This window comes from Neomonachus schauinslandi, chromosome 2 (assembly GCF_002201575.2).
Source record: "Neomonachus schauinslandi chromosome 2, ASM220157v2, whole genome shotgun sequence".
NCBI classification, from domain to species: Eukaryota; Metazoa; Chordata; class Mammalia; order Carnivora; family Phocidae; genus Neomonachus; species Neomonachus schauinslandi.
The window spans coordinates 164099834-164126638 of NC_058404.1; the positions used below are offsets into that span (position 1 = coordinate 164099834).

Below are 26805 nucleotides of genomic sequence, written 5' to 3' on the forward strand. Positions count from 1 at the left end.
AACAAATTTGGCCTTTAATTGCCAGTGCCTGCCGTTATTTTGATTTTTACTTGGCTAGGCTCTGGCTAAAAGAAAATGGTCTAGGATGGGACAAGGAGATTTTGGCGAGCCGAGAAGTAACTCTTTTGCTCCCAACTACTCTGTCTCCCAAAGCCCAAACTTTCAAGTTTCAGCCCTTTCTTGCTGCCCTCGAGGGGCGTAAATTTGGTGGGATGGGGGAAACGGGCAGTCCGCTTGGCTTTCCCTCTGCCCCTGGAGAAGAATTTTGAATGCAAAGAGGTGGGGTTGCGGAGGATCTGTGCTTAAGGGCTCTTAAGGGTTGGACCCAGAGACGGGAGTGAAGGGAGGGAGTGGTCCGCGAGTGGGATCTGTCGAGCAGACAAAATGTAGGGCCCCTGCCCCTTGAAGTTTAACTTGTCTCTTACTGAGTGAGGAGCAAGGCGTCCCTAGTACGCCTCGCCCCCCAGCCCATCCCTCGCAGGGCACGAAGAGGAGAGAACAGCGACCAGGGTAAGAGTGGGCAGAGGAAAAAGCGAGACATGTTCTCCAGCAAACAGCCCCCTGCCCTGGCTCGGGAAGAGCGCTACCGCCCAGCCCGGGACCCCGAGCAGGTAAGACCCACGTACAGCGCTTGTCCGCAAACAGGTCGGCTGACCTCTCAGTCCGGTTGAATTCAGGGTCAACCCCTCCCTCCCCTGCGCCCTCGCCCTCCGTGCCACCTTCCTCCCCCGCCGTCGGGGAGCTTTCGGCTTCCCCAGCCCGGCGCGGAGCTCCCTGCAACCTGTCCTCGGGCGCAGGATCCTCTACGGGGCGCTCAGCGTCCGCGACCCTCGCAGGGTCATGGGCAGAGTTTCCTTCAGCGTCAGAGTCGGGTCGGCCCGGAGACCCCGCTCCCCTTGCAGGGGCGCCGCCACGTCTCCCACAGAGTCCCTCCTCGGCCGGGCGCCCTGCGCGCAGCGAGCGGACTGGACGGCGCGCGGGCGCCGGCGGAGCCTCCAGCAGGAGCCGTCGCGACCGGCCCCCCGGGGGTCCCCCGCTTCCTCGCTGCGCCAGCGTCGCGGACGCCAGACCTTTGCGAGCACGGCGCAGCAGCCCCGCCGTCCCCAGACGTAGGTCCGCTTTCCAGCTGCGCGCGTCTCGGTCTCCATCCCTCTCAGAGCCCGGGCTCGCGCTCGCTTCCCCCCGCGACCAGCTGGTGCCTGGAGCTCGCCGGCCCACTCTGAGCGTTGGCACCCCATAACCGGTCCCGCTTGCAGCGTGCCGGGAACTCCCGCGTCCCCAGCGCGCAAACTTCGTCTTGGCGCAAATCCGCGGGGGCACACGGGGCGCCAGCCTCCGGGGGGTGCAGGTTCAGAGCTGCTCCGGGTTTGGCGGGCTCCGATCGCGTCCTGGAAAGGGACAGCGCTGCCTTAGTTCTGGAGAGGAAAGGTAGGGAAGAGCATCACGGACGGTCCTCACTGGCCTGAGTCCCCAGGAACAGGGTCCGATTCGCGCCTGCCCTTCTTTTGCGGTGTCAGGAGGGTCCCAGAATCCGCTCACTGCCGCTCGATCCCGGCTGCGGGCGGGGACTCTGCGGGCGGGGACTCTGAGGGCTGAGCGGGCGAGAGGAAGGTGGTGTCGTGTCGGATCCTGTGGGGACTCTTCCCCAGCTCCCGTGGCGGTGGCTGGCGGTGCCGGCGCTTTTAGCACTGCGGGTCATTCCCAGCCCGAGCCCCGGGCGCTGCGAGCTGCGAGCTCGTCGGGAAAGCCGCCGGGTTGGGCATTCGCAGCGAAGCTGTCCTCGCAGTTCATGAAGTGGAGCTCTCCTCCCGCGGCAAACCTCTGAGAACAATGCGCCACGAAGCCTAATTCATGTATAAGACTACGTACGGCGGCTTCTATATGCACATTTGTAGTTTGTAGGGTCTTTTGGTTTTGTTTTTGTAAAGGAATTTACTGATGGAAACAAAACTGCCAAGGAATGCCAGACTGCTACCAGAAAGGGAGCGAAGTCAGGATCGTTGTCCAAGAACACACATTTTAGCTGAAGGTGTTGAAATTAAAGATGCTGCAAAACATTAATTTTTGGCATAACCCGGAGAGAATGAGAAGAAACAATGCATTTTTTTTTTTAAAAAGTCATAAAATCCATTTTTGTTAGTCACAATACAATACTCACCTGCCTGTTTGTATTATTTGGTGCCGGATAGTTTGTTTGTATGTGATACTATGCTAAAAATTAGTCCCCAAAACCAGATTCCTGGGGATTGAGAGGTTAGACTAGAGATCTAGGCACCCAATGCCATCACCACACACCAGCTGGGGTTTCATTTTGGAAGAGCCACCTTTCCCACCATGGTTTTGCCTGGATTTCAGCACTTGCTGGCTCTGTTGTCCTGCAAGCCCCTCAGTTGCCCCTCTCCATTGTTGGGGGGCAGACAGGAAGGAGATTGGAGGAGAAGCTGAGCAGCCTGCTATCTCCAGATAGCATCGTCACGCTCTAAAATCTGTATTTTCAGATCCTCATACTGTTAATGAGGTACTTGGTTGCTCATTTTCCCTCTTTGCCTTACCTCTAGCCTCCCTTGACATAAAGACCTAAAGACTTGGGCTTTAGGGTTTCTCAGTGTCTCTACTGTTGGGGAATGGGCATTCCCTGAAGACCAGGAAAGCTGCCATACAGAATTTTCCTGAATGGGTCCAAGGCAGAAAGGTTTATTTCATGTTCCACTTTGGCCTTAATAAGTTATTTGCCAAGCATGTGTCCGTGCAGCCTGTTCGCCCCATCAGGGTTTTTGGCGTTCCCCTTTGCCTGGCCAAGTAGAAAATGCGGGCAGGTTGGCTCAAGAATACTGACCTGTATGGAACACTAGATCCACAGGAAGCTCTCAAGCAACCTCCAGACTTAACCTGTTCCATGAAATCTACTCAGACACATGCATGTGCACATACACATGCATGCGCTTTTGTGTTTTAGACTGTTTTTCAGTGGGGATAGCAATGGAAGAAGTCACAAGAATGAAGGCTGCTGTTAGCTCACATGCCTTGGAGGGGAGAGTATGGATTTTGGTGTTTAAGCTAAATTCAAATCTCTGGCTTTACCCCTTAAAAGTTACAAGGCTCTGGGCAAGTCAGATACTTCTGTTGAATCTTAATGTCCTCATCCAGCAAATGGGGATAATACTACTGATCATTTATAAGAATGCAGTGAGGATTAAGGAAATGAATATGTCCTAGAAATACTACCCATATTAGTGGTCTCCCTAACCTATTTTTACTTAACAGAACTGGTCTCATCTCAGACCCACTGAGTCTGTCAGGCTTTTCTCCACATCCAGGCTTCTGTGATTCTAAAGGTGTGCTCTCCAATAGAGTAGCTGCTGGTCACACATTGTTATTTAAAATTAATGTCATTATTTAAGTCCATCAAAATTAAATCCAATTAAAAATTCAGTTCTTCTCTCTCACTAGACACTTTCCAAGTGCTCAATAGTCACATGTGACCACTGGTTACCATATTATGTTGATAGAACATCTTTTTCAATGTGGAATGTCCTCTTGAGCTTTCTTTTACTTGAGTGATAATTTAATGAGGCTCTTGGAGGATACAGGTTTTCTGTCCAGTGCCTCCTTTTGCTTCTTTTCTTCCCAAGGAGTGGTTTTGTATTGCTAAATCACTTCTGTTTTGTTGACGTCTCTGACACTGCTGGGGTATTTGTTGAATGGTAAATGGCTAGATCCCTTTATAAATCAGTCAACAAGTGTGAATTAGCCACAGAGTCCTTGGGCATTCTCCCCTCAGCCTTGATGATTTTTGATAACATATTGTTCTTTTCCCTCACAATGACCTTTATGGCTGATGGTTTTCCTAGTTTTGGAGCAGAGACTCTAATCTAATAGAGGGAGGCTCTTCTATCTCCCTTGTGCCCTGACATGTTGATTTCTTGTAAGAATGACCATACAAGAAGACTAGGTTCCATGTTTGCCTCAGATCCACTGAGAGTGTTCAGTTTATTCAGATTTGAAACTAGCACCTCCGCCTTATTCTGTAGGACCCCGTCCTGAACCTATCACCATTTGACAGACTGTATATTTTACCTCTTTATTTGGATTGTTTTCTGTGTCCTCCTACTCTCAGATAGAAGCGCCACATAGGCAGAGATTTTTCTGTGTTTTTGTTCATTGCTAGAAGAATGCCTGCTACATAGTTGGTACTTATTAATTATTTGTGAATGAATGACTATGCAGAGACATATTTGGGACTAGCTAGGATAGATTCTGTATTAGGTTCCCAGGGCTCTGTACCAAATAATTACAAACTGTGTGGCTTAACACAACAGAAATTTATTCACTCAAGTCCAAAATCAAAACGTCAGCAGGGCCATGTCCCTTGAAGGTTCTGTGGAGGAATCCTTCCTCCCCTCTTCCTAGCTTCTGGTGGTTGCTGGCAATCCTTGGCCTTCCTTGGCTTGTAGCTACATCACTCCAGACTCTGCCTTCATAGTCTTTCCCTGCATTTCAGTGTTCTTTTTTCTTATTATAAGGACACCAGTCATATTTGGTTTAGGGCTAGTCCTAATCCAGTATGACCTCACCCTAAATAAGTACAAAAGCAAGACCCTATTTCCAAAAAAAAAAAAAAAGGGGCACATTCTGAGATTCCAGTGGACATGACCTTTGGGGGACACGATTCAAGCCAGTACAGATGCAGATAAGTAATCCTTTCCCTGCCTGGATTCCTAACCCCCTAGAGGTTGATTTTGTTTCTGGGGCTTTGCTAAAATCAGCTTTGTGCCAAATACAGTCCACAACGTTGGTTATTCTTACAGACAAATAATCACCACGCAGGATGGGAGACTAGGTCGGCTTTCTACATGCATGTGGAATCCATGGGATGGTTCATTTCTGGATTGCTGGAACCGCTGCCCCTTCCTGAGCCTGTCGCTGTTCCCAGCCCTGTCGCCAGCCTCGACTTCTTTCTCTTTGCTCAAATAGAGCCCCTGTTGTCCCAGAGTGCTGGTTGGTCTGCCTCATCCCTGAGCATTCTGCAGCAGTGTTTGCTCAGCTCTGAGCTCCGCCGAAGGGTGCCCATCAATTATGTTTTCCGCTCTATCTGCTGGCAGTTGCCTCCGTCAGCTCACCTTCCGGCAGCTGTTTGAATATTCTCCTGCAGTACATTTCTGATGTCCACACCATCAGAGCTGGTGGTGACAAGTGCAGTGTCAGTGCTTGATGGGCTGGTTGGAGATGCAGGGTGGTCCTGTAGGTGATCCATCTTGCCATTCAATATCAGTGCTGAAACTCTGTTGGCAGCTCAGGAGGATATCTGTGGAGAAAGGCCAGGCATCCAACAGTGTGGCTTAGGAGTTGGGCAGAAAATAAAGGGGTGAGTGGCGAAGAACATTTTGGGGCCACTGGTTGTGCTCAGCCCAGGACCCCTTTGAGCCTTTAGGCTGACAGTGTTTGAAGAGCACCTTTTATTTCCAGCAGTTGGGACACTTTTAAAGAAAGGTCTTTATGCAGCTGTGAAAGTGAACCGTGTCACTCTTGAGAGCCTCATGAGGTCATTCTGCTAAAGTGTCACAGTAGCATGGTAAAGGTTGATAGCACCGGGAAATCTTAATGTGGGGCTGCCCGAACCCCATGAGTAGTGGAAAAACCTCTGTAAACTGTTCCATGTGAAATTTTCTGGCTCGGGCACCATAATACCCTGAGAGGTTAAGAGTCATGTACCAGACCCAAATAACTTCAACTTATGAGAATCAGCCACACAGCCTGGACAAAAGGAGGAATAGATTCATCCATTTGCTCAACGAACATTTCTCTGCCAGGCACAGTACTAGGCTTTGGGGTACACCAGTGGACAAAAACACAAAGATTCATGCACGTGTGGAGCCTAGCTTCTAACTAAGCACTGAACACGAAATCGGTAGTGCAGGGAAGAAGGATAACGGTTTAAGTAGTATGAGTCACTTTGCCTGTCATTCTACCTAGTGCCGGGGAGTGAGAGCCCAAGATAAGAGAAGGGAATCCACGGTTAGTTTCAGAATACTGGTGTCTTCCTATGTATCCACGATGAAGTCCTCTGTGTGGTCCTGTGTTTAAAGCTTTGCGCCTTCTTGTCCTCTACCCCAAACCAGTTAATTCATCTAGTACTCAACTGATGAGCCTGTTCCATCTCTGGAAAAACTGACCATGTGGGGTTTATGGACAGAAGTTGTATTGGTCTCCAGTGTGGCACTTTCCTTAAGGATTTTCAAGGATTATTTTGACCATACATGATTTTCACCTTTGAGTGCCTATTTCAGAGCCTCATCCTGCAAACAAGATGCCACTCCTCTGTAGTGTGGTTTGGAGATCAAAGCTGTATTATTTTGCTTAATCTATTTCTCTGTGATCATTCAGAACAATTCTGTCCAAGTTGAACAAAAACAGAAAATCACAAATGGGAGTTCTGGTCTTTGTCTGATACTAAGTTGTTTTGAGACTTTACAGAAGTCAGCCTGTTTGATCCTGGTGTCTTCATAGCTAAAATGAGGTAGCTGGACTAGACACTCTCCAAGGTTTCTAGATCTAAAAGCTGAAGTGTTAATGTGGCAGAGAAAATGAGCAGTGCATTGTACCTTTTTTTTTTTTTCCCCTCCTGTCTTTCTGACATTTGAGAAGGGCTGTCTGGAGAGGAGGCATTCTAGCAGCCCTTAATGTCTGCCTCTCTCTTTGTGGGTCTTTTTGCTGATTCTTCTTATGGTGACCATCTGCCAAAGTGCAGAATTTCCCATTCAACCCCAAAGAAGACTGACCAGAGAGCCCTGATTTGTCCAGTAGATGGCCCAGGATCAAGTTGGGAGCCAGATACGCCTCTGGGCATAGCTGAGGAGCAGTTTGATACAGGAGAAAAATCATTTTCCTTAAATGGCTAGGTAGGACACACACCCCTCTGTCTTCTGTTAAGAAACAAAAAATAATAAATACATGTTCAGAGATGCAAAGGAACAGACTTCTTAGGAAAAAAAGGAAGAATTGTTGAATCTCTGAAATTTAGGAAGCTTGGTTATAAAATAACTCAGGAAGTAGAGTGAGCCTGATTAACCCATTAAACCCAAGCCAGGAAATAGGCTCACACAGCCCTCGGTGCTCATGCATGCAGACCTGACTCATCATTTAGCTGTTGGCGCCTCCAGCAAGTCCATTTCCCTAGGCTCAGTTTCCTTCTCTGAACAATGGGGACAGGATCCCTCATGAGATGGTTGCGATTAAAGATTCAGTAAGATAATGCTTTGTGGAGGTGCTTTGTAAGAATACAAGTTGTTATTATTATTATTATTATTTTGGTTACTGTTATCTTTGGCGAATTTAGTTGTGTCTGTCCCTAGATAATATCCCTCTTGATTTGAAATTTCAATTCTGTGTAGTCAGTTGCTCTCCCTAGAGAAGGTTGAAAGAAGAAATGTTGTTTTCTTTGTCTGGGCTCCCTTATGAGTATGACAAAAATAAAGCAATTGAAATGTAACATCACCCTGCTTCCCTTTGTGGTGTACAGTAGCACCATCCCTTAGAAATGCAATGTCGGCCACTTGTATAATAGAAAACTGTAAAGTGGCTACATTTGAAAAAGCAAAAAGAAACAGATTGATGTTAATGTATTTTTTTTAAAAATATTTATTTATTTATTAGAGAGCAAGAATGAGAGAGAGTACATGAGAGGGGAAGGGTTAGAGGGAGAAGCAGGCCCCTTGCTGAGCTGGGAGCCCAATGCGGGACTTGATCCCGGGACTCCAGGATCATGACCTGAGCCGAAGGCAGTCGCTTAACCAACTGAGCCACCCAGGCACCCCGATGTTAATGTATTTTATTTAACTCACTGTGTCTAGGATTTTATAATTTTAACCTGGAATCTATACAAAAATTATTCATGAAATATATTACTTTTTTTTTTTAAATAATAAGTCTTCAAATTTCAATACTCTTACAGCACATCCCGAGTCAGATGGGTCACATTTCTATGCTCAGTAACCACATGTGGCTCGTGTCTACCATATTGGATAGTACGGACCATATGGACTATGGTAGGTTGAATAGTGGCCCCCCAAATATATCCATGTCTTATTTCCCGGGACCTGTGAATGCACTCTTATATGGCAAAAAGGACTTTGCAGATGTGATTAGTTAAGATTCTGAGATGGGGAGATTATCCTGGATTATCTGGGAGGACCTGCTATAATCCCCATGTCCTTGGGCAAGAGAGTCAGAGTCAGAGAAGGAAGCAATGAGATGGTGGGTGTGGAGGTTGGAAAGAAGTGTTTTCAAGATGCAGGAAGGTCCACCAGCCATGGCCGACAGACAGGCAACCAATAAAAGCTGGAAAAGGCAAGGAAACAGATTCTCCCCTGAGAACCTTCCAAAGGAAGCGGCTTTGCTGACACCTTGACTTTGGCCCAGTGACCCTGATTTCAGACTTCTGACCTCCAGGATTAAAAGGAAATTAAGTGTGTGTTGTTGTCAGCCACTGTGGTAATTGGTTACAGCAGCCAAAGGAGACAAATTCCTTACTAATAGTCTAATGTTAACATCGTTTCTAAGACTGATTTGAGAAGGTGTTTGTCTGGCTCCATCATTTTAGACAGTTATGGTTATTGGCTTCATCCCAGCCTGGGCTAGGGTAGAGATGCGCTGTCATTCCTAGGATTGCTACCCATTATAGTCATCCTCCCTGAGCAGTGGAGTGTTTCTGACTGACTCAAGTGCAGCCTTTGATGACAAAACTCAGTTGATGTCATTGTCCTTGAGGCTGAACAGTGGAGAGAGGTTATAGTACACAGGAGGGAAAGATGGTGTGGAAAAACTTACTGGCTCTCTCTACTATCCACTCAATAGTTTCTTAAATCTAAAAATGTGCTGAAAATAATGTCTATCAATTTTTAAAAAAGGATTGCCCTGTGGGTTTGGTAGGGGTAAAGTCTTATACTTTTTTCCCCCCCAAAGATATTATTTATTTATTTATTTATTTATTTGACAGAGAGAGACACGAACTGAGCTGAAGGCAGATGCCCAATGACTGAGCCACCCAGGCGCCCCTTATTCTTATACTTTTATCTGTGAATGCTAGTGAACATGATTGGACCCTAATTCTCAACGTTTAGTTAGCATGAGAATCACCCATCGCAGGGTGGGACCCTAGAATTTGCATTTCTAACAAGTTCCAGGGGATGCAGATGGAGCAGGTGGGCCGGGAGGTGTTGGGAGGTCCCCAGGGAGGGAATCCCTGGCCTGCAGGAGGGCATCCCAGGCCTGGCCTCCGTGGGGAGGGTACAGCGTTACTGTGGGGAAGGCCCCGAGGCCGGCCTCCCCTCCCCCACCAGGGTATACACACACTCCTCTTCCAACAATAAGCTGAGCGGCCCCGTTGCTAAGGAACTTCAGAGTGGGCACCTCTCCTCTTGCATGGGTCTTTTGGGTCTCCCACCCTGAGGTCAATCCTGAGATCCCCAAGTCTCAGCTAAAAATACCTCATTTGCCATACAGGCCAGCTGTCTTCTCAGATTTCCCAGCTGGAGTGAATCCCCCAGACCTGGGGCTGCCCCAGTGGAAAGGCTATAAACAGAAAATACCAAGTTAAAAATAGCCCTAGGGAGGCCCCTCAAAGTGCTCACACCCAGCCGCCCACTGGAGATGACCAATTCCAGGCAAGGGGGCGGGTAGGAGAATCAAGCCAGGAAGGGATGAAGAACTTAGGCTTTGTCCGGATTCATCCTGCGGAGGAGTTAGGGCAAATTTTAGAGACTAGCTCCCTCTCTCCTGGTCTTTGTGTTGTTTTTTTTTTTTCTTTTTTACTGTAAATTCCGGAATTGGTAACTATAGTCCTAAACCGGCTAATGGTGGTTTTTATGCTACCATCTTCTGCATAACAATACAGTTGAGCTTCCCATCCTTTCTGAAATTGAAACAGAAATGAGCCTTTCCAAAGGTGTCCTTGGCAAGAAAGTCAAGTGGTCCCTTGGAAAGACCTGCAAGAGCTGATTTATGTGCCAGGGTCAGTGGTCCAGGTCATCTTGGGGCCACCTCTGATGGTCTTCCTCACTCCCTCCTGACTAGCACCCACACTTTTCATTTGGATTGTTTTGACTTGACCTCTATCAACGGAATGTCAATAAAGAAGAACAAAAATTCTCTCTGGATAAGAGATAAATAATCCTAACTAATAATATCCTCCAATCATTTTGTGTCAGAAACTCCTAAAAGCAGGCAACGGTCTTCCTTTCTTCCTTGAAGAGAGCTTTCCCAACAGGTGAAAAATATCTTCTTTCCAGAAAAATTAATATTCTTCCTAGTGGAAGTAAACAAAACTCATGGGATAACTATTGTAATTTTTATTAAAATTTTTAAAAATTAAAACAAAATTTCTTTAAATTTTTATTTATTTTTTTAATTTTTAAAAGCGAGCTTTTCTTTTTAAAAAGTTTGTTGTTTCTCCACTCACATTTCTCAAAGACAAAGGGAAAATATAACAAATTATCCAATTTGACCTTTTCCCTCTTAATAGAGTGTTGAATGCTCTGCAGTGTGGCCGGCACATTGGTCAAGTCAGATAGGAAGCGATGAACACAGAGCTTCTATGGTGGTCTGGCTGCTGCAGCATCAAACGTGAAACACACAATACACACCCTCACAACTTCCTGACTTCAACGTAGGGGAGAAGGCTGAAGGACCCAGATCTTGTCATCTTATCCATCTTTTTTATCGAAGTGGGAAGAGAGTGAACAAAGGAAGCACATGATTGCTTTCTATAGATTTCAAACCTTTCTTTGGATGTCCTATTCTTGCCCCTTGGTGAAGAGCCGAGTCCTGAAACCGGGGGCAGTGCAGTGGCCAAGAGCTTGGCCGTGGAGTGGTGCCCTGCGGGGTATGTTGGAGCCCAAGTAGGGAAAGGAGGGGTGGGTATGGGGTCAGCCTGGGTGTGGGGTCAGAGCTTGAGTGGGATGAAGAAGGCAACCAAGCGTGGGGGCAGCCGGGGCAGGATGTCAGAGCTCAGACAGCGTGAGCCTGGCGCCCCATGCGGAGATGGGGTGGAGATGGGGCCGGGAGACTTGTTGCAGCCTGGAGGACTGATCAAATAATTACACACAACAAGAATAAGCCACGTCTTTTGCTATGGGAAAAAGGAGTTAAAGATAAAGAAAGGCAGAAAGCTAAATCTAGAACCCTGTGATATGGGATTGGAATTGGAGATACGGGTATAAATGTGTTTCAACATATAAGAATAGATAAATACAGATGTAATGTGTGTATGTATATGCGGACAAAAGATAAATACATTTCCCCCTGTGGCTCTTGTCTGCTGAAAGACACTGGGAACAGTGACAACCTAAGAGCAGTGAGCACACCCTGTAGGTTCCAAGGGACAGCCAGCTCTAGGTTTTAGATACCATTTTTTACAAAAAGGAACCAAGGTTCTTGGAGAAATGGCTAATTCCAAGGGTGAGGCAAGGAAAGTACAAGATGAGTCTGAAACAGCCATCTTGTTCCAGAAAGCAAGAAAGGGCTCAAGGAACAATAGCATGCAGACTGACTTGGCTCCCACTGGCCAAATGGAAAGCCGTTTAGCGTCAAAATAAGTAATGGTGGTAACAGACGATAAACCATTGAATAAAATAGGAAACCAAGAGTTCATGCACGTGCCAAAAAAAGGATAAACTGAAAATTTGAAGGGATGGGATAGTTACATAATTTCAATACCTCACCACAAAATACTTATTGATTACACAGATGAGTGGGGGAGAGGAAGAGAGTAATATTATAGGAGGGAGGCCTTGCAGACACCACGTGATTGATGTGATTGTATCAGCAAAGGAATACGTTGATAGGAGGCAAGGAGAAGAATATAGGATCACTTTTGTGGTATTTCTGCTACAGACGTCTGAATTTAATCCTAAACCGCAACTCAACACTCCACAAAATAACTGGTCTGTAATTTACAAAAGCGTCAAAGTTATGGAGGTCAAAGGAAGACTGAAGGAGACAAAGGAAACATGAAAACCAAGTGTGACATCCAATTCTAAATTAGACTCTTTTGGTAAAAGGGGTATTATTGGGACTATTGGTAAAACCTGAGTGAGTTCTGAGAATTAGATGGTAGAAGTCTATCAGTGTAATTTCCTGGTTTTGGTGGTTGTGCTGTAGTTATGTAGGAGAATGTCCTGTTTGTAGGAAATGTCCACTGTCATATTCCAGAGTGATAGGGATCCAGTTGGCAACTTATGAAATGGTTCAGAAAAATAGTTCTTTGTATTGCACTTCCACCTTTCCTATAAATAGGTGGTTGTTTCAAATTTTTAAAAAAGGAGAAAAAAGTAAATATGTTTTACTTAATAATTTCAGGAGATTTAAAACTTTTTATGTTTGTATCTACACTAAGACTATTTGTAATCACGGCAACTTTTTTTCGGGGGGGAGGCAGTAAACAAAAAGTACACTGTTAATACACAATCTTACATTTCCAAAAGGAGAATTTTTTCTAAGTTCTTCATATGAAAACAGGATTATTTATAATCACTTAGTTCACAATCATGATTTTTAATTGCATTTTCGTAAAGGATAAATGTCAATACACTGCATTTAGGCAATTACTAAACATTTAAAAATACCTTTTTTTTACTAGTTTAGTCTCCTAATTTGGATTCAGTGGTGTGCCTTTTCATAAGCAAATTAAATACATTCAAAACATACTACATATTTTAAAACATTTATTATTTATATGTTTGGTTTTGTCTCAAAGTATAGACAGACAACTTTAGCACTGGAAAGCAATTCAGGAGAATTGGCAAATGTTATTCTTTATGAAATAATATATTATAATTTAAAGAAATTTCCCTTTCACCTATTTGCCCATCCTCCCACCCACTTCCCCTCTGACAACCACCGGTTTGTTCTCTATATTTAAGTCTGTCTGTCTGTTCATTTATTTTGTTTTTTTTAGATTCCACATGTAAGTGAAATCATATGGCATTTGTCTTTTCTGACTTACTTCACTTAGCATAATACCCTCTAGATCATCCATGTTGTCACAAATGGCAAGATCTTATTCTTTTTATGGCTGACTAATATTCCACTATTTTTTTTTATCCATTCATCTATTGACAGACGCTTGAGTTGCTTCTATACCTTGGCTATTGTAAATAATGCTACAATAAACATAAAAGTGCATATATCTTTTCAAATTAATATTTTTGTTTTCTTTGAGTAAATACCCAATAATGGAATTACTGGATAATATGGTATTTCTATTTTTAATTTTTGAGGCATCTCCATACTGTTTTCCACAGGGGCTGCACCAATTTATATTCCCACCAAGAGTGCACGAGACGAGGGTTCCATTTTCTTCAGATCCTCACCAACACTTGTTAATTCTTGTCATTTTGATACTATCCATTCTGACAGATGTAAAATGATATCTCATTGCAGTTTTTATTTGCATTTCCCTGATGATTAGTGATGTTGAGCATCTTTTCATGTGTCTTTTAGCCATCTGTATGTCTTCTTTGGAAAAACGTCTATTCAGGTTTGGGAGGTTTTTTGGTGTTGAGTTGTATCACTTCTTTATATATTTTGGATATTAATCCCTTATTGGATAAATCATTTGCAAATATCTTCTCCCATTCCGTAGGTTGCCTCTTTGTTTTGTTGATAGTTTTCTTTGGTATGCAAAAGCTTTTTATTTTTGTGTAGTCCCAATAGTTTAATTTTGCTTTTGTTTCACTTGCTTTAGGAGACCCATCTAAAAACATGTTGCTAAGGCTGATGTCAAAGAGATTATTGCCTTTGTTTTCTTTTAGGAGTTTTATGGTTTCAGGTCTCACATTTAGGTCTATCATCTATTTTGAGTTCATTTTTGTATATGGTGTAAAACAGTGGTTTAAGAAAGTCCAGTTTCATTCTTTTGCATGTAGCTATCCAATTTTCCCACCACCATTTATTAAAAAGACTTTTTCTTACTGTATATTCTTGCCTCCTTTTTCATAGATTAATTGACCATGTAAGTGTGGGTTTATTTCTGGGCTCTCTGTTCTGTTCCATTGATCTATGTGTCTGTTTTTGTGCCAGTACCATACTGTCTTGATTACAGTTCCTCTGTATTATATCTTGAAATCTGGGATTGGGATACCCCCAGCTTTGTCCTTCTTTCTCAATTGCTTTAGCTATTCCGGGTCTTTTGTGGTCCTATACAAATTTTAGGATTATTCTAGTTCTGTGAAAAATGCTCTTGGTATTTTGATAGGAATTGCACTGAATCTGTAAATTGCTTATGAGAGTATGGACATTTTAGCAATATTAATTCTTCTAATCCATGAGCATGGTAGATCTTTATATTTGTTTGTGTCATCTTTAATTTATTTCATCAATGTCTTATGGTTTTCAGAGTACAGGTCTTTCATTTCCTTAGTTAAATTTATTCCTAGGTATTTTATCCTTTTTTTTTAAGAGTTTATTTATTTATTTGACAGAGAGAGAGACACAGCGAGAGAGGGAACACAAGCAAGGGGAGTGGGAGAGGGAGAAGCAGGCTTCCCGCAGAGCAGGGAGCCCGATGCGGGGCTCGATCCCAGGACCCTGGGATCATGACCTGAGCTGAAGACAGATGCTTAACGACTGAGCCACCCAGGTGCCCCATTTTATCCTTTTTGATACAATCATAAACTGATTTTTAAAATGTTCTTTTACTTGGGAATACTAACTGTGGAAAGATATCAAAACAAAATTTAAAGATATGATGGCTGGGCCAATGAGATTTATATTCTGAAAAGTCATCTTTTTCATCATCAACTTTATAATTTTAAGAAATGTTTTGTAATTCTTAATACTTTGGACTATGACCATAACTATTAAGTGGCACAGATTATACTGTAAATATGAATTAACATATTAAAAACATTTGGAACCATCATTAGAAAGAAATGGGGAAGGTAAATTATTTAATTATGGGTGAAATAATTCTAGTAATTCAGTTTTGAGTGCTAATAAGTAAATATTCATTAGAATTCCTTGTCACTGAAGTATTTTCAGTATTAGACTGTTTCCTGTTGTAGTTAAGAATAACATGTTAAGTTTTCATGAAAAAGTGGAAGTTAGTTTTGTATGTTCATTTTCACATTACCACAAATTATTTACCCAGTAGTTACTCTATATAGCACTTAACACAATTATATTGAATGAAGATTTGTATAACTATTTACTCTCTTTCTCCTCTGATAGACTGTGTGTTCCATGAATACTGTTTTCAGTAGCCACTTGGCATAGCTGTACAATCTAGAAGGCACAGTTTCTGAATTGCTCTTGCAATGAACAGTCCACTGGCAGGTTTAAGAGGCCAGCTTTCAGTAATTTCTCCGGTGCTTGCCTCCTTGGGGGCAATTAATTCATTTGTTCTTTGAGATCTTACCCTTCTTCCTCTGTTTGATTTCTTTGGGTTCCAGGCATATATTATTATCTAATAACCACCAAAACTATCTTCCCCTTTCTAATAGCCTCTTTAACAGTAGTAGACCTGGGTGCAATTTTGCTAGTCTTTATCTAGACCTTCAGAGTCATGTTTTCTTCTTCCTTTCTGCTCAGCTCATTGGCTCAAGTCTCAGCCTTTCTCTTAAGGAAATCTCTTTCTGCCTCTAGCTTCATTAGTTTGTTGTTTTGGAAATAAGACTGAAGTATGTTTTTTAAACCATTCCACATCTCCTTTGACTCCCCGAGTTAAATTGATTTTGTCAAGACAGAATGTTCAATGCACAGGCTTTTTAAATGGCCTTTTTAAGATTGCATTTATAAAAATTTTATTTAGTTGTGTTCCTACTTCACCTCAGGAAGATGGAATACAAGATGATAAAGACATCATTCTTTTTGTTTGTTTTGAAACAAAATCTGCCACCTTTCCCTGACAGAATCCATGAACTAGCCTCTAAATCTAAGGCCAGGGTCAAAGGTTATTTAGCAAATCCAGGGTGGATTAGGACCATGTGATGGAGGATGGCTAAGGCCTTTGGATAAGCCCCGTACATCTGAGGTGTTGTTACCTCCACTTACTGGTTTCTTTCCATGGCCCTGACTATAGTTTAAAACAACATAATAAGAAATGGAACCTGGGGCAGCCTTTCTTCAATATCTATTCTAAGACTGGCACAAATAGTCAAAACCAGAAGTTCACGTCTACTCCTGGAGAGCCAAAGCATCTCAGCTGCTTTGTAGTTTCCAAACAGCATGTTTTGTTCTGCTCACCTCCAGAACTACAAAGGTTTGATCCTACCTCAGCCTCACCTGAAACCCTAGGCCAAGTTACAGCTATGTAGCTTGGGGGCAGAGGCTGCAAAGATTGTCCAAAGTCTAAAATCCTACATGAACCCCACTTGGTTACAGGTCCACCAAAGCTTAAGGCCTCATGCCCTGTCTGCCCAAGAAATAATCACCCCATGTGTATTTCCCCCCAAATACTACTCCTTACTCTTCCTTGCCATTCCTGGTTTAATGTAGTAGATGTTAGGTTTTGAAAGGCTTAATAAATTATGCTTCTCCTCTTTAGTTAATGTTGACATTAAGATTCTGTGTCCTTTTATATGCCAGGTAGGATGATGGTCGCAATTAAGAGACATGAGGTTTGATCTCAAAAATTATACCATCTCTCTTTGGAAAAAAGGTATAAACTCTCAGTGTTTACTTAAAGATATTAACTCTCAGTGTTAGTTAATGCCTATAGAATGTGGGAGAAATTTGCTAACCGAGGACTTTACCTTGCATCCAGGGCATTGAGCTGACCGTGCAGTACGTGTTCAACAGATGCCTGCTAGACAGCCCAAATGCTTCTCAACCAGAAACTGTAGTACCCTGGGGGCATTTGGAAATAATGGAGGATGCATCATGGGTCACAATGCCTGGGCTGGGGTGGGGGGGAAAGTTACTGCTGGCATTTATTAGGTGGTGTCCAGGGATGCCAAATGTCCTGAAATATGTGTGAGAGTCCCATCAGTGAAAAATTGCCCTGCTTAAAATGTCATTACATTGATTTCCTTTGCTTCCCTCCTCCCTCAACCAATACACACAAGCTTTGAGACCCAAATGCTCAAGAAATACTCTTGTTCCATCTTGGCACAAAAGTAAAAGCTTACATATTTTAAAAAACATAACAGTGTGACCTGACTGTGCCCTAGTTTACTCCACTCTTATGGTTGACTTGTTGTCCTTTCTACATATGTGTATTACTGTCCTGTCCCTGGGTTTTGAAGTCACTCGTGAAGTTGTGCCTCTCCTGGGAGGCAGGCTGTCAACTCCTGGAGGGCAGGGACTATGTCTTTCTCATCTTTATATTCCTGTAGCCCAGCTGTGCACAGAATAGGTGCTAAATAAGCATGAGCAGAATAAGTCAAATTAATTAGATCTTAACATATGGCATAGACATGTTTTGTCATGGAACGTAACACAGAACTCTGTATTTTCCAACCAGAATGTTCATGAAATATAGCAAAACAAATGATGAATGTTAAGTTTGGAATTCATCCCTTTGCTCCAGGTATTCAGAAAGAAATTGCTGCTTCATCTAACACATAAAATCTTTACTTGTACCTTTTTTCTTTTTTTTTTTTTTTTACTGCAGGATTCCTTTTAGCAGGTAGGTTCAGTAGGTTAACTGTTTTCAACATCTGTTTGTGTTTTACTTTGCATTGAAATGCCTGAAATGGATTGTTGTAGAGCATAAAATCCATTTTGTCTTGTATGCATTCCCTGATTGTTTTCAGCTGTAGGGAGTCAATATTTTAGTCCTGTACTCACTTTGCCAATCTGTTTGATTTTTTTAAAGTCACCACATTTCCATTGTCATAGGATCAGTGAGTCAATTAGGTCTTTGAGAGTTGCCCACACTCAACAGTTTTCTTAATGCTCCATGAAAAATAGGTTTGGCTTCATTTGACAAAATGTTAGGCGTCTCTGGATTTTGCTATAGCATCCTTCGAAATACAGTAACTTATAATTGGGATGTGAAATTTAAAACATTTTAACGAATAAATGTCAAAGATTTAATTTCCTGAGGGATGGATAATCCAACCCTCCTATCTTTTCTCTCTGTAGTCGTCATTGTTTCCAAAGCAATATACTGAAAAGGCTTTGAGATGCTTTAATATATGCAGAAAGATATCTGATGTTGTATCTACTTTAAAGGGAATCTTTTATTACTTGAAGATTTTTGCCTGCCACAAAATGGTAACACTGACATGTTTGAGATTAGGGGCAAAGTCATCTCACAAAAAGGACCCAGGGCCCTATTTATCTAGCTTGTCTAGATGGGGAGTTGCCTGTTGTTTTGTTCTGAGATCATCTTCTGTAACTGAACAGAAATATGAGCCTCCCACCTTGCTCTGAAGAAAATGAGGTTTATCTTAAAAGGTTTTCCTATTGCCTCTGAAGACATCTCCTCCCTGGAATAAAGATTACTATAACTTTCCTCCAGAGACCAAATTGAGCAAACTCCACACAATGTGTTGGAGAGAAATCAGGATTCTTAGAGTTTTCCAAACTTGAAAGAGACGTTGTTATTCTTCTTCTTTTCTTTTGCCTTACCAATTTCATTTTATTTTTGGAATATTTGTGGTTGGCGCAAGACATTTATTTTTCACCCCTTACTTACAGATATGGAAATATGGTTGGGACTCAGTGAAGGCTTTATAAGGTCACCTAGATTTTCAGTGGTGGAGACAATATTGTACAAGTTGCTTCTGAAACATTCCAGTCTTCCCTGTCATATTTCAGACTTCGGCTAAACAATGCTACCCTCAAAACAGAAACACTGAATTGATATGCTGCCTGGATACTGGATTATTATTATTAGTCTCCTCAACAGGAAAAATATTTGTCGCTATTTAGTCTCTGTACTGAGCATCCATTCTGGGATGTGTGAATATGAGACTTGGGATGGGGGTACTATCTGGTGCTGCTGTTATGTTAATTTTCAAAGGAGAAAATATGAGTATGGTTGGCTTGCAGAACCATGTGTTTTGGTGTGAACGGAGTAATTTCATTTTGAGAGTGCTCATGAGTTCTTTGAACTTTGTATGCATCAATTAAATACCAGAAAATGGGATGAAAAGACTTACTGAAAACCAGATGCTTGTTCTTCATGCCTCTTGGAACATTAAAAACAAACATTACAACAAAAGACATTTGGGTTTGGCATAATTCACTGGTGGGGATGATTTTGGAGGCATTTTGCTTATTGGTAGAGTGGGAGCTAATATTTGAAGAATTAACAGATGTCTGGTTTGAGTGTATCTAAATCACTGATCTCTTATTCAATAAATCTTTTAATTCATATAGGGAATACTTTCATAGTTTATTGAGAACAGAGAGGAAAGCATCTAGCACTGGCAGATTTACTTCTTAAATATGGGGTAATGGCTTGTTTTTGCTCAGTGGATAGACAGTGGAAGTGGGTTGGATTAGCTCTTTCTTTAATACTGAGAAAATAATTCAGATCACATTTTGGAGTGATGGTTGTACAAGACAATGTTCCAAGCTGACTATCTAGCAGCAAGTGGAGACTTGGTGTCTGGATTTTCTTCAGGACTGTGAGTGTATTAACATTTGACAGCGTAATATCCCCACAGAGTTTAGAGGGAGCTTCTGTGTCCTGCTCAGGCCAAACCAGTCAGAGTGACCTTGTCATCCTCTGCACCACTGAAGCAGCAGAGTCCAGAATACATTTGCGGTTCATCGGCTTCCTGCCTAGAGAACTAAGGTGCTAAGTTAGTCTCAAACCAATACATAGTTTGGGTTTGGGATGAATTTTTCTTTTGAATTGTTTTTAACATTGTAAGCAAATCTTTTTTGGTAGGACAGATGGTTATTGAATTCTGCCATAATTTTGCATAAAATCCCATCCACTGAAATGTGTGCTGTCATTTTGGTTTAAGAATGTTTTGACATTTGACTTGCTCATATCATAAACTTCAAAGTAATAAATGGAATTTTACTAAATCTACCAGATCAACATATGAATTAGAATAACCTTGGGGTAGTAATATTTGTATGTGGCTAAAATTCACAGACTAATTCACAGGCTAATTCACAAATTAACTGTGCTATGTTAACTAAGTCTACATAATTTCATAATTGTATTTAAGAATATAGCCATTTTGCTATTTAAGAAGATCAATAGCATGGTATCACGTTATGAAGGTAGAATTAACTTCCACATTTCCCAAAATACTCTGTTACTCTTAAACAGTTTATATATTGCCTCAAGTTTGCCTGATCTTTGGTTATAATTTAAACAAACCCTATTCGAAATAAAAATAATCAATATATCTCTCTACATCTGATGCTGTACATTAAGAAGTAGCAAGCTGATATTAGTCTCTTTATAGACAGTATCTTTGGATGAATATTACCACTTTCAGAGCTATTGTAGGTCAAGGATAGCCTGTGCTTAGCAAAACCTTGGAATGGTCAGGGAACAGGGTTTTTGTTGTTGTTGTTGTTAATTAGGTTTTTCATGAATGAAATATCAACTTGAATCTCCTTTCTATTCTGATTTTTTTTACTCTTGAAATGATGTTACTTACACTATGCTATGAGGGATAACATCCACGTCTTTGAAAACTGATCATGAGGGCCAAGACTTACATTCTCAAGGCAAAATATTCTAAACTATAGAAACTGTAGAAGATTCCACATTTTTCAGAATTCCAAAACATTCTCTGGCAATATTTTATAAATTTAATTCTTGACAGTCTACTTATTTTCTTATGATTTTTCCATCTCTCTGAAAGGTAGAGAATAGAAAACTTATGTATTTAAAGATCCCAGGTAATTGAGGCTTTACTTAATTAGATCAAGGTTTTAAAGGTAATTTTGAAATGTGAGCTCCAGAAAGAAATTTAAAAATACTACAGACAGGCCATTTCTAAAACATATCTCTTACTGTCTGGCTGCAGTGAGGTAGTAATCCTCCGTTATGCCATATCTGGCCTGGGAGGAGGCATGGAAGCATAGAAACTCAGGAAAACGTCTATTTCTTACCCCCAAAGGAGGAGCTATACTGAGGGATGGGTGGTTTTGCACCTCTGATGATGAGGGCCATGGGATCTGGTCCTTCATAGGACTTGGGCATCTAGATTCAGTTCTGTATGACTCAGGGGGTAAAAATTAGTCTGTTTTCACAGGGACAGAACTGGTGAGTGGATAATGTGTTCTAAGCAGTTCTGAAAACCACAGAACTAGGCCAAATTAAAAAAAAATATGAGATCTCTGGTCTTTTTTTTTTTATTATGTTATGTTAATCACCATACATTACATCATTAGTTTTTGATGTAGTGTTCCATGATTCATTGTTTGTGCGTAACACCCAGTGCTCCATTCAGTACGTGCCCTCCTTAATACCCATCACCAGGCTAAACTCTCCCCCCACCCCCTCCCCTCTAGAACCCTCGGGTTGTTTCTCAGAGTCCATAGTCTCTCATGATTCGTCCCTCCCTCTGATTTCCCCCCTTCATTTTTCCCTTCCTACTACCTTCTTTTTTTTAACATATAATGTATTATTTGTTTCAGAGGTACAGGTCTGTGATTCATCAGTCTTACACAATTCACAGTGCTCACCATAGCACATACTCTTCCCAATGTCCATCACCCAGCAACCCCATCCCTCCCACCACCCACCACTCCAGTGACCCTCAGTTTGTTTCCTGTGATTAAGAATTCCTCATATCAGTGAGATCATATGATACATGTCTTTCTCTGATTGACTTATTTTGCTCAGCATAATACCCTCCAGTTCCATCCACGTCATTGCAAATGACAAGATCTCATTCCTTTTGATGGCTGCATAATATTCCATTGTATATATATACCACTTCTTCTTTATCTATTCATCTGTCAATGGACATCTTGGCTCCTTCCATAGTTTGGCTATTGTGGACATTGCTGCTATAAACATCAGGGTGCATGTACCCCTTCAGATCACTACGTTTGTATCTTTCAGGTAAATACCCAGTAGTTCAATTGCTGGGTCATAGGGTAGCTCTATTTTCAACTTTTTGAGGAACCTCCATACTGTTTTCCAGAGTGGTTGCACCAGCTTGCATTCCCACCAACAGTGTAGGAGGGTTCCCGTTTTCCACATCCCCGCCAACATCTGTCGTTTCGTGACTTGTTAATTTTAGCCATTCTGACTGGTGTGAGGTGGTATCTCATTGAGGTTTTGATTTGGATTTCCCTGATGCCGAGCGATATTGAGCACTTTTTCATGTGTCTGTTGGCCATTTGGATGTCTCCTTTGGAAAAATGTCTGTTCATGTCTTTTGCCCATTTCTTGATTGGATCATTTGTTCTTTGGGTGTTGAGTTTAAGAAGTTCTTTATAGATTTTGGATACTAGCCCTTTATCTGATATGTCATTTGCAAATATCTTCTCCCATTCTGTCGGTTTTCTTTTGGTTTTGTTGACTGTTTCTTTTGCTATGCAAAATCTTCTTATCTTGATGAACTCCCAATAGTTCATTTTTGCCCTTGCTTCCCTTGCCTTTGGCAATGTTTCTAGGAAGAAGTTGCTGCGGCTGAGGTCGAAGAGGTTGCTGCCTATGTTCTCCTTTAGGATTTTGTTGGACTCCTGTCTCACATTTAGCTCTTTCAACCATTTTTAGGCTACTTTTGTGTGTGGTGTAAGGAAATGGTCCAGTTTCATTCTTCTGCATGTGGCTGTCCAATTTTCCCAACACCATTTGTTGAAGAGACTGTCTTTTTTCCATTGGACATTCTTTCCTGCTTTGTCAAAATGCGTTGACCATAGAGTTGAGGGTCCATTTTTGGGCTCTCTATTCTGTTCCATTGATCTATGTGTCTGTTTTTGTGCCAGTACCATACTGTCTTGATGATGACAGCTTTGTAGTAGAGCTTGAAGTCCAGAATTGTGAGGCCACCAGCTTTGCTTTTCTTTTTCAACATTCCTCTGGCTATGCGGGGTCTTTTCTGGTTCCATACAAATTTTAGGATTATTTGTTCCATTTCTTTGAAAAAAGTGGATGGTATTTTGATAGGGATTGCATTAAATGTGTAGATTGCTCTAGGTAGCATTGACATCTTCACAATATTTGTTCTTCCAATCCATAAGCATGGAATGTTTTTCCATTTCTTTGTGTCTTCCTCAATTTCTTTCATGAGTATTTTATAGTTTTCTGAGTACAGATCCTTTGCCTCTTTGGTTAGATTTATTCCTAGGTATCTTATGGTTTTGGGTGCAATTGTAAGTGGGATCGACTCCTTAATTTCTCTTTCTTCTGTCTTGTTGTTGGTATATAGGAATGCCACTGCTTTCTGTGCATTAATTTTATATCCTGCCACTTTACTGAATTCCTGTATGAGTTCTAGCAGTTTTGGGGTGGAGTCTTTTGGGTTTTCCACATAAAGTATCATATCATCTGCAAACAGTGAGAGTTTGACTTCTTCTTTGCCGATTCGGATGCCTTTTATTTCTTTTTGTTGTGTGATTGCTGTGGCTAGGACTTCTAGTACTATGTTGAATAGCAGTGGTGATAGTGGACATCCCTGCCATGTTCCTGACCTTAGGGGAAAAGTTCTCAGTTTTTCCCCATTGAGAATGATATTCGCTGTGGGTTTTTCATAGATGGCTTTTATGATATTGAGGTATGTACCCTCTATCCCTATACTCTGAAGAGTTTTGTTCAAGAAGGAATGCTGTACTTTGTCAAATGCTTTTTCTGCATCTATTGAGAGGATCATATGATTCTTGTTCTTTCTTTTATTAATGTATTGTATCACAGTGATTGATTTGCGGATGTTGAACCAACCTCGCAGGCCAGGAATAAATCCCACTTGGTCGTGGTGAATAATCCTTTTAATGTATTGTTGGCTAGTATTTTGGTGAGAATTTTTGTATCCATGTTCATCAGGGATATTGGTTTGTAATTCTCCTTTTTGATCGGGTCTTTGTCTAATTTGGGATCAAGGTAATGGTGGCTTCATAAAACGAGTTTGGAAGTTTTCCTTCCATTTCTATTTTTTGGAACAGTTTCAGAAGAATAGGTATTAATTCTTCTTTAAATGTTTGGTAGAATTCCCCTGGGAAGCCATCTGGCCCTGGGGTCTTGTTTTTTGGGAGATTTTTGATGACTTCTTCAATTTCCTTTGTGGTCATAGGTCTGTTCAGGTTTTCTATTTCTTCCTGGTTCAGTTTTGGTAGTTGATCCATCCCTAGGAATGCATCCATTTCTTCCAGATTATCTAATTTGCTGGCATATAGTTGCTCATAATATGTTCTTATAATTGTTTGTATTTCTTTGGTGTTGGTTGTGATCCCTCCTCTTTCATTCATGATTTTATTTATTTGGGTCATTTCTCTTTTCTTTTTGATAAGTCTGGCCAGGGGTTTATCAATCTTATTAATTCTTTTAAAGAACCAGCTCCTAGTTTTGTTGATCTGTTCCTCTGTTCTTTTGGTTTCTATTTCATTGATTTCTGCTCTAATCTTTATTATTTCTCTTCTCCTGTTGGGTTTAGGCTTTATTTGCTGTTCTTTCTCCAGCTTCTTTAGATGTGGGGTTAGGCTGTGTATTTGAGAACTTTCTTGTTTCTTGAGAAAGGGTTTTCCACTTAGGACTGCCTTTGCTGCATCCCAAAGATTTTGAACAGTTGTGTTTTCATTTGCATTGGTTTCCATGAATTTTTAAAATTCTTCTTTAATTTCCTGGTTGACCCATTCATTCTTCAGTAGGATGCTCTTTAGCTTCCGTGTATTTGAGTTCTTTCCGACTTTCCTCTTGTGATTGAGTTCTAGTTTCAAAGCATTGTGGTCTGAAAATATGCAGGGAATGATCCCAATCTTTTGGTACCAGTTGAGACCTGATTTGTGGCCTAGGATGTGATCTATTCTGGAGAATGTTCCATGGGCACTAGAGAAGAATGTGTATTCTGTTGCTTTGGGTTGGAATGTTCTGAATCTATCTGTGAAGTCCATTTGTTCCAGTGTGTCATTTAAAGTCTTTATTTCCTTGTTGATCTTTTGCTTAGATGATTTGTCCATTTCAGTGAGGGGGGTGTTAAAGTCCCCCACTATTATTGTATTGTTGTCGATGTGTTTCTTTGCTTTTGTTATTAATTGGCTGCTCCCATGTTAGGGGCATAGATATTTATAATTGTTAGATCTTCTTGTTGGATAGACCCTTTAAGTATGATATAGTGTCCTTCCTCATCTCTTATTACAGTCTTTGGTTTAAAGTCTAATTTGTCTGATATAAGGATTCCACGCCAGCTTTCTTTTGGTGTCCATTAGCATGGTAAATGGTTTTCCACCCCCTCACTTTCAATCTGGGGGTGTCTTTGGGTCTAAAAGGAGTCTCTTGCAGACAGCATATCGATGGGGCTTGTTTTGTTAGCCAGTCTGATAGCCTGTGTCTTTTGATTGGGGCATTTAGCCCATTTACATTCAAGGTAACTATTGAAAGAGATGAATTTAGTGCCATTGTATTTCCTGTAAGGTGACTGTTACTGTATATTGTCTGTGTTCCTTTCTGGCCTATGTTACTTTTAGGCTCTCTCTTTGCTTAGAGGACCCCTTTCAATATTTCTTGTAGGGCTGGTTTCATGTTTGCAAATGCCTTTAGTTTTTGTTTGTCCTGGAAGCTTTTTATCTCTCCTTCTATTTTCAGTGACAGCCTAGCTGGATATAGTATTCTTGGCTGCATATTTTTCTCATTTAGTGCTCTGAATATATCATGCCGGTCCTTTCTGGCCTGCCAGGTCTTGTGGCTAGGTCTGTTGCCAATCTAATGTTTCTACCATTGTAGGTTACAGATCTCTTCTCCCGAGCTGCTTTCAGGATTTTCTCTTTGTCTCTGAGACTCATAAGTTTTACTTATGTCGGGGTGTTGACCTATTTTTATTGATTTTGAGAGGGGTTCTCTGTGCTTCCTGGATTTTGATGCCTGTTTCCTTCCCCAGATTGGGGAAGTTCTCTGCTATAATTTGCTCGAATATACCTTCTGCCACTTTCTCTCTTTCTTCTTCTTCTGGGATCCCAATTATTCTAATGTTGTTTCGTCTTATGGTATCACTCATCTCTTAAATTCTGCCCTCGTGATCCAGTAGTTGTTTATCTCTTTTTTTTCTCAGCTTCTTGATTTTCCATCATTTGGTCTTCTATGTCACTGATTCTCTCTTCTGCCTCATTTATCCTAGCAGTTAGAGCCTCCATTTTTGATTGTGCCTCATTAATAGCCTTTTTGATTTCATCTTGGTTAGATTTTCATTCTTTTATTTCTCCAGAAAGGATTTCTCTAATATCTTCCATGCTTTCTTCAAGCCCAGCTAGTATCTTCATAATCGCCATTCTGAACTCTAGTTCTGACATCTTACGAATGTCCATATTGATTAGGTCCCTGGCAGTCGGTACTGCCTCTTGTTCTTTTTTTTGAGGTGATTTTTTCCATCTTGTCATTTTGTCCAGAGGAGAATAGATGAATGAGAGAACAAAATGCTAACAGGGTAACAACAACCCCAGAAAAATATACACTAAACAAATCAGAAGAGACCTGAAACCAGGGGAAAAGAAAGGGAAAGAAAGAAAAAAGAAAAAAAAAGAAAAGGAAAAAGATAAAAAAAAAACCAGAATATGATCAAATATGATCAGGCTGGTGCATAGATCAGTGCCACACACTAGATTTTGGGTGTATTTTGGTCTGTTAGAAAAAAGTGACTCCCAAAATTTTAAAGAAAGAAAAACATATATGTACAGAAATAAGGTTAAATACGATGAAGGGATGGAATATGACTGTAAAGATGAAAATTA

The 26805-nt window shown here is 41.4% G+C and overlaps 1 protein-coding gene across 1 annotated transcript in view; it reads left to right on the top strand.

Moving 5' to 3' along the window:
* The first annotated feature begins 539 nt into the window (after window positions 1-539).
* Window positions 540-26805, top strand: part of CORIN (corin, serine peptidase) — a 229131-nt gene continuing 202865 nt past the window's right edge. The window contains exon 1 of the mRNA XM_021701616.1: window positions 540-611. Within this exon, the coding sequence (XP_021557291.1) occupies window positions 540-611 (72 nt within the window). The remainder of the gene's footprint in view (window positions 612-26805) is intronic.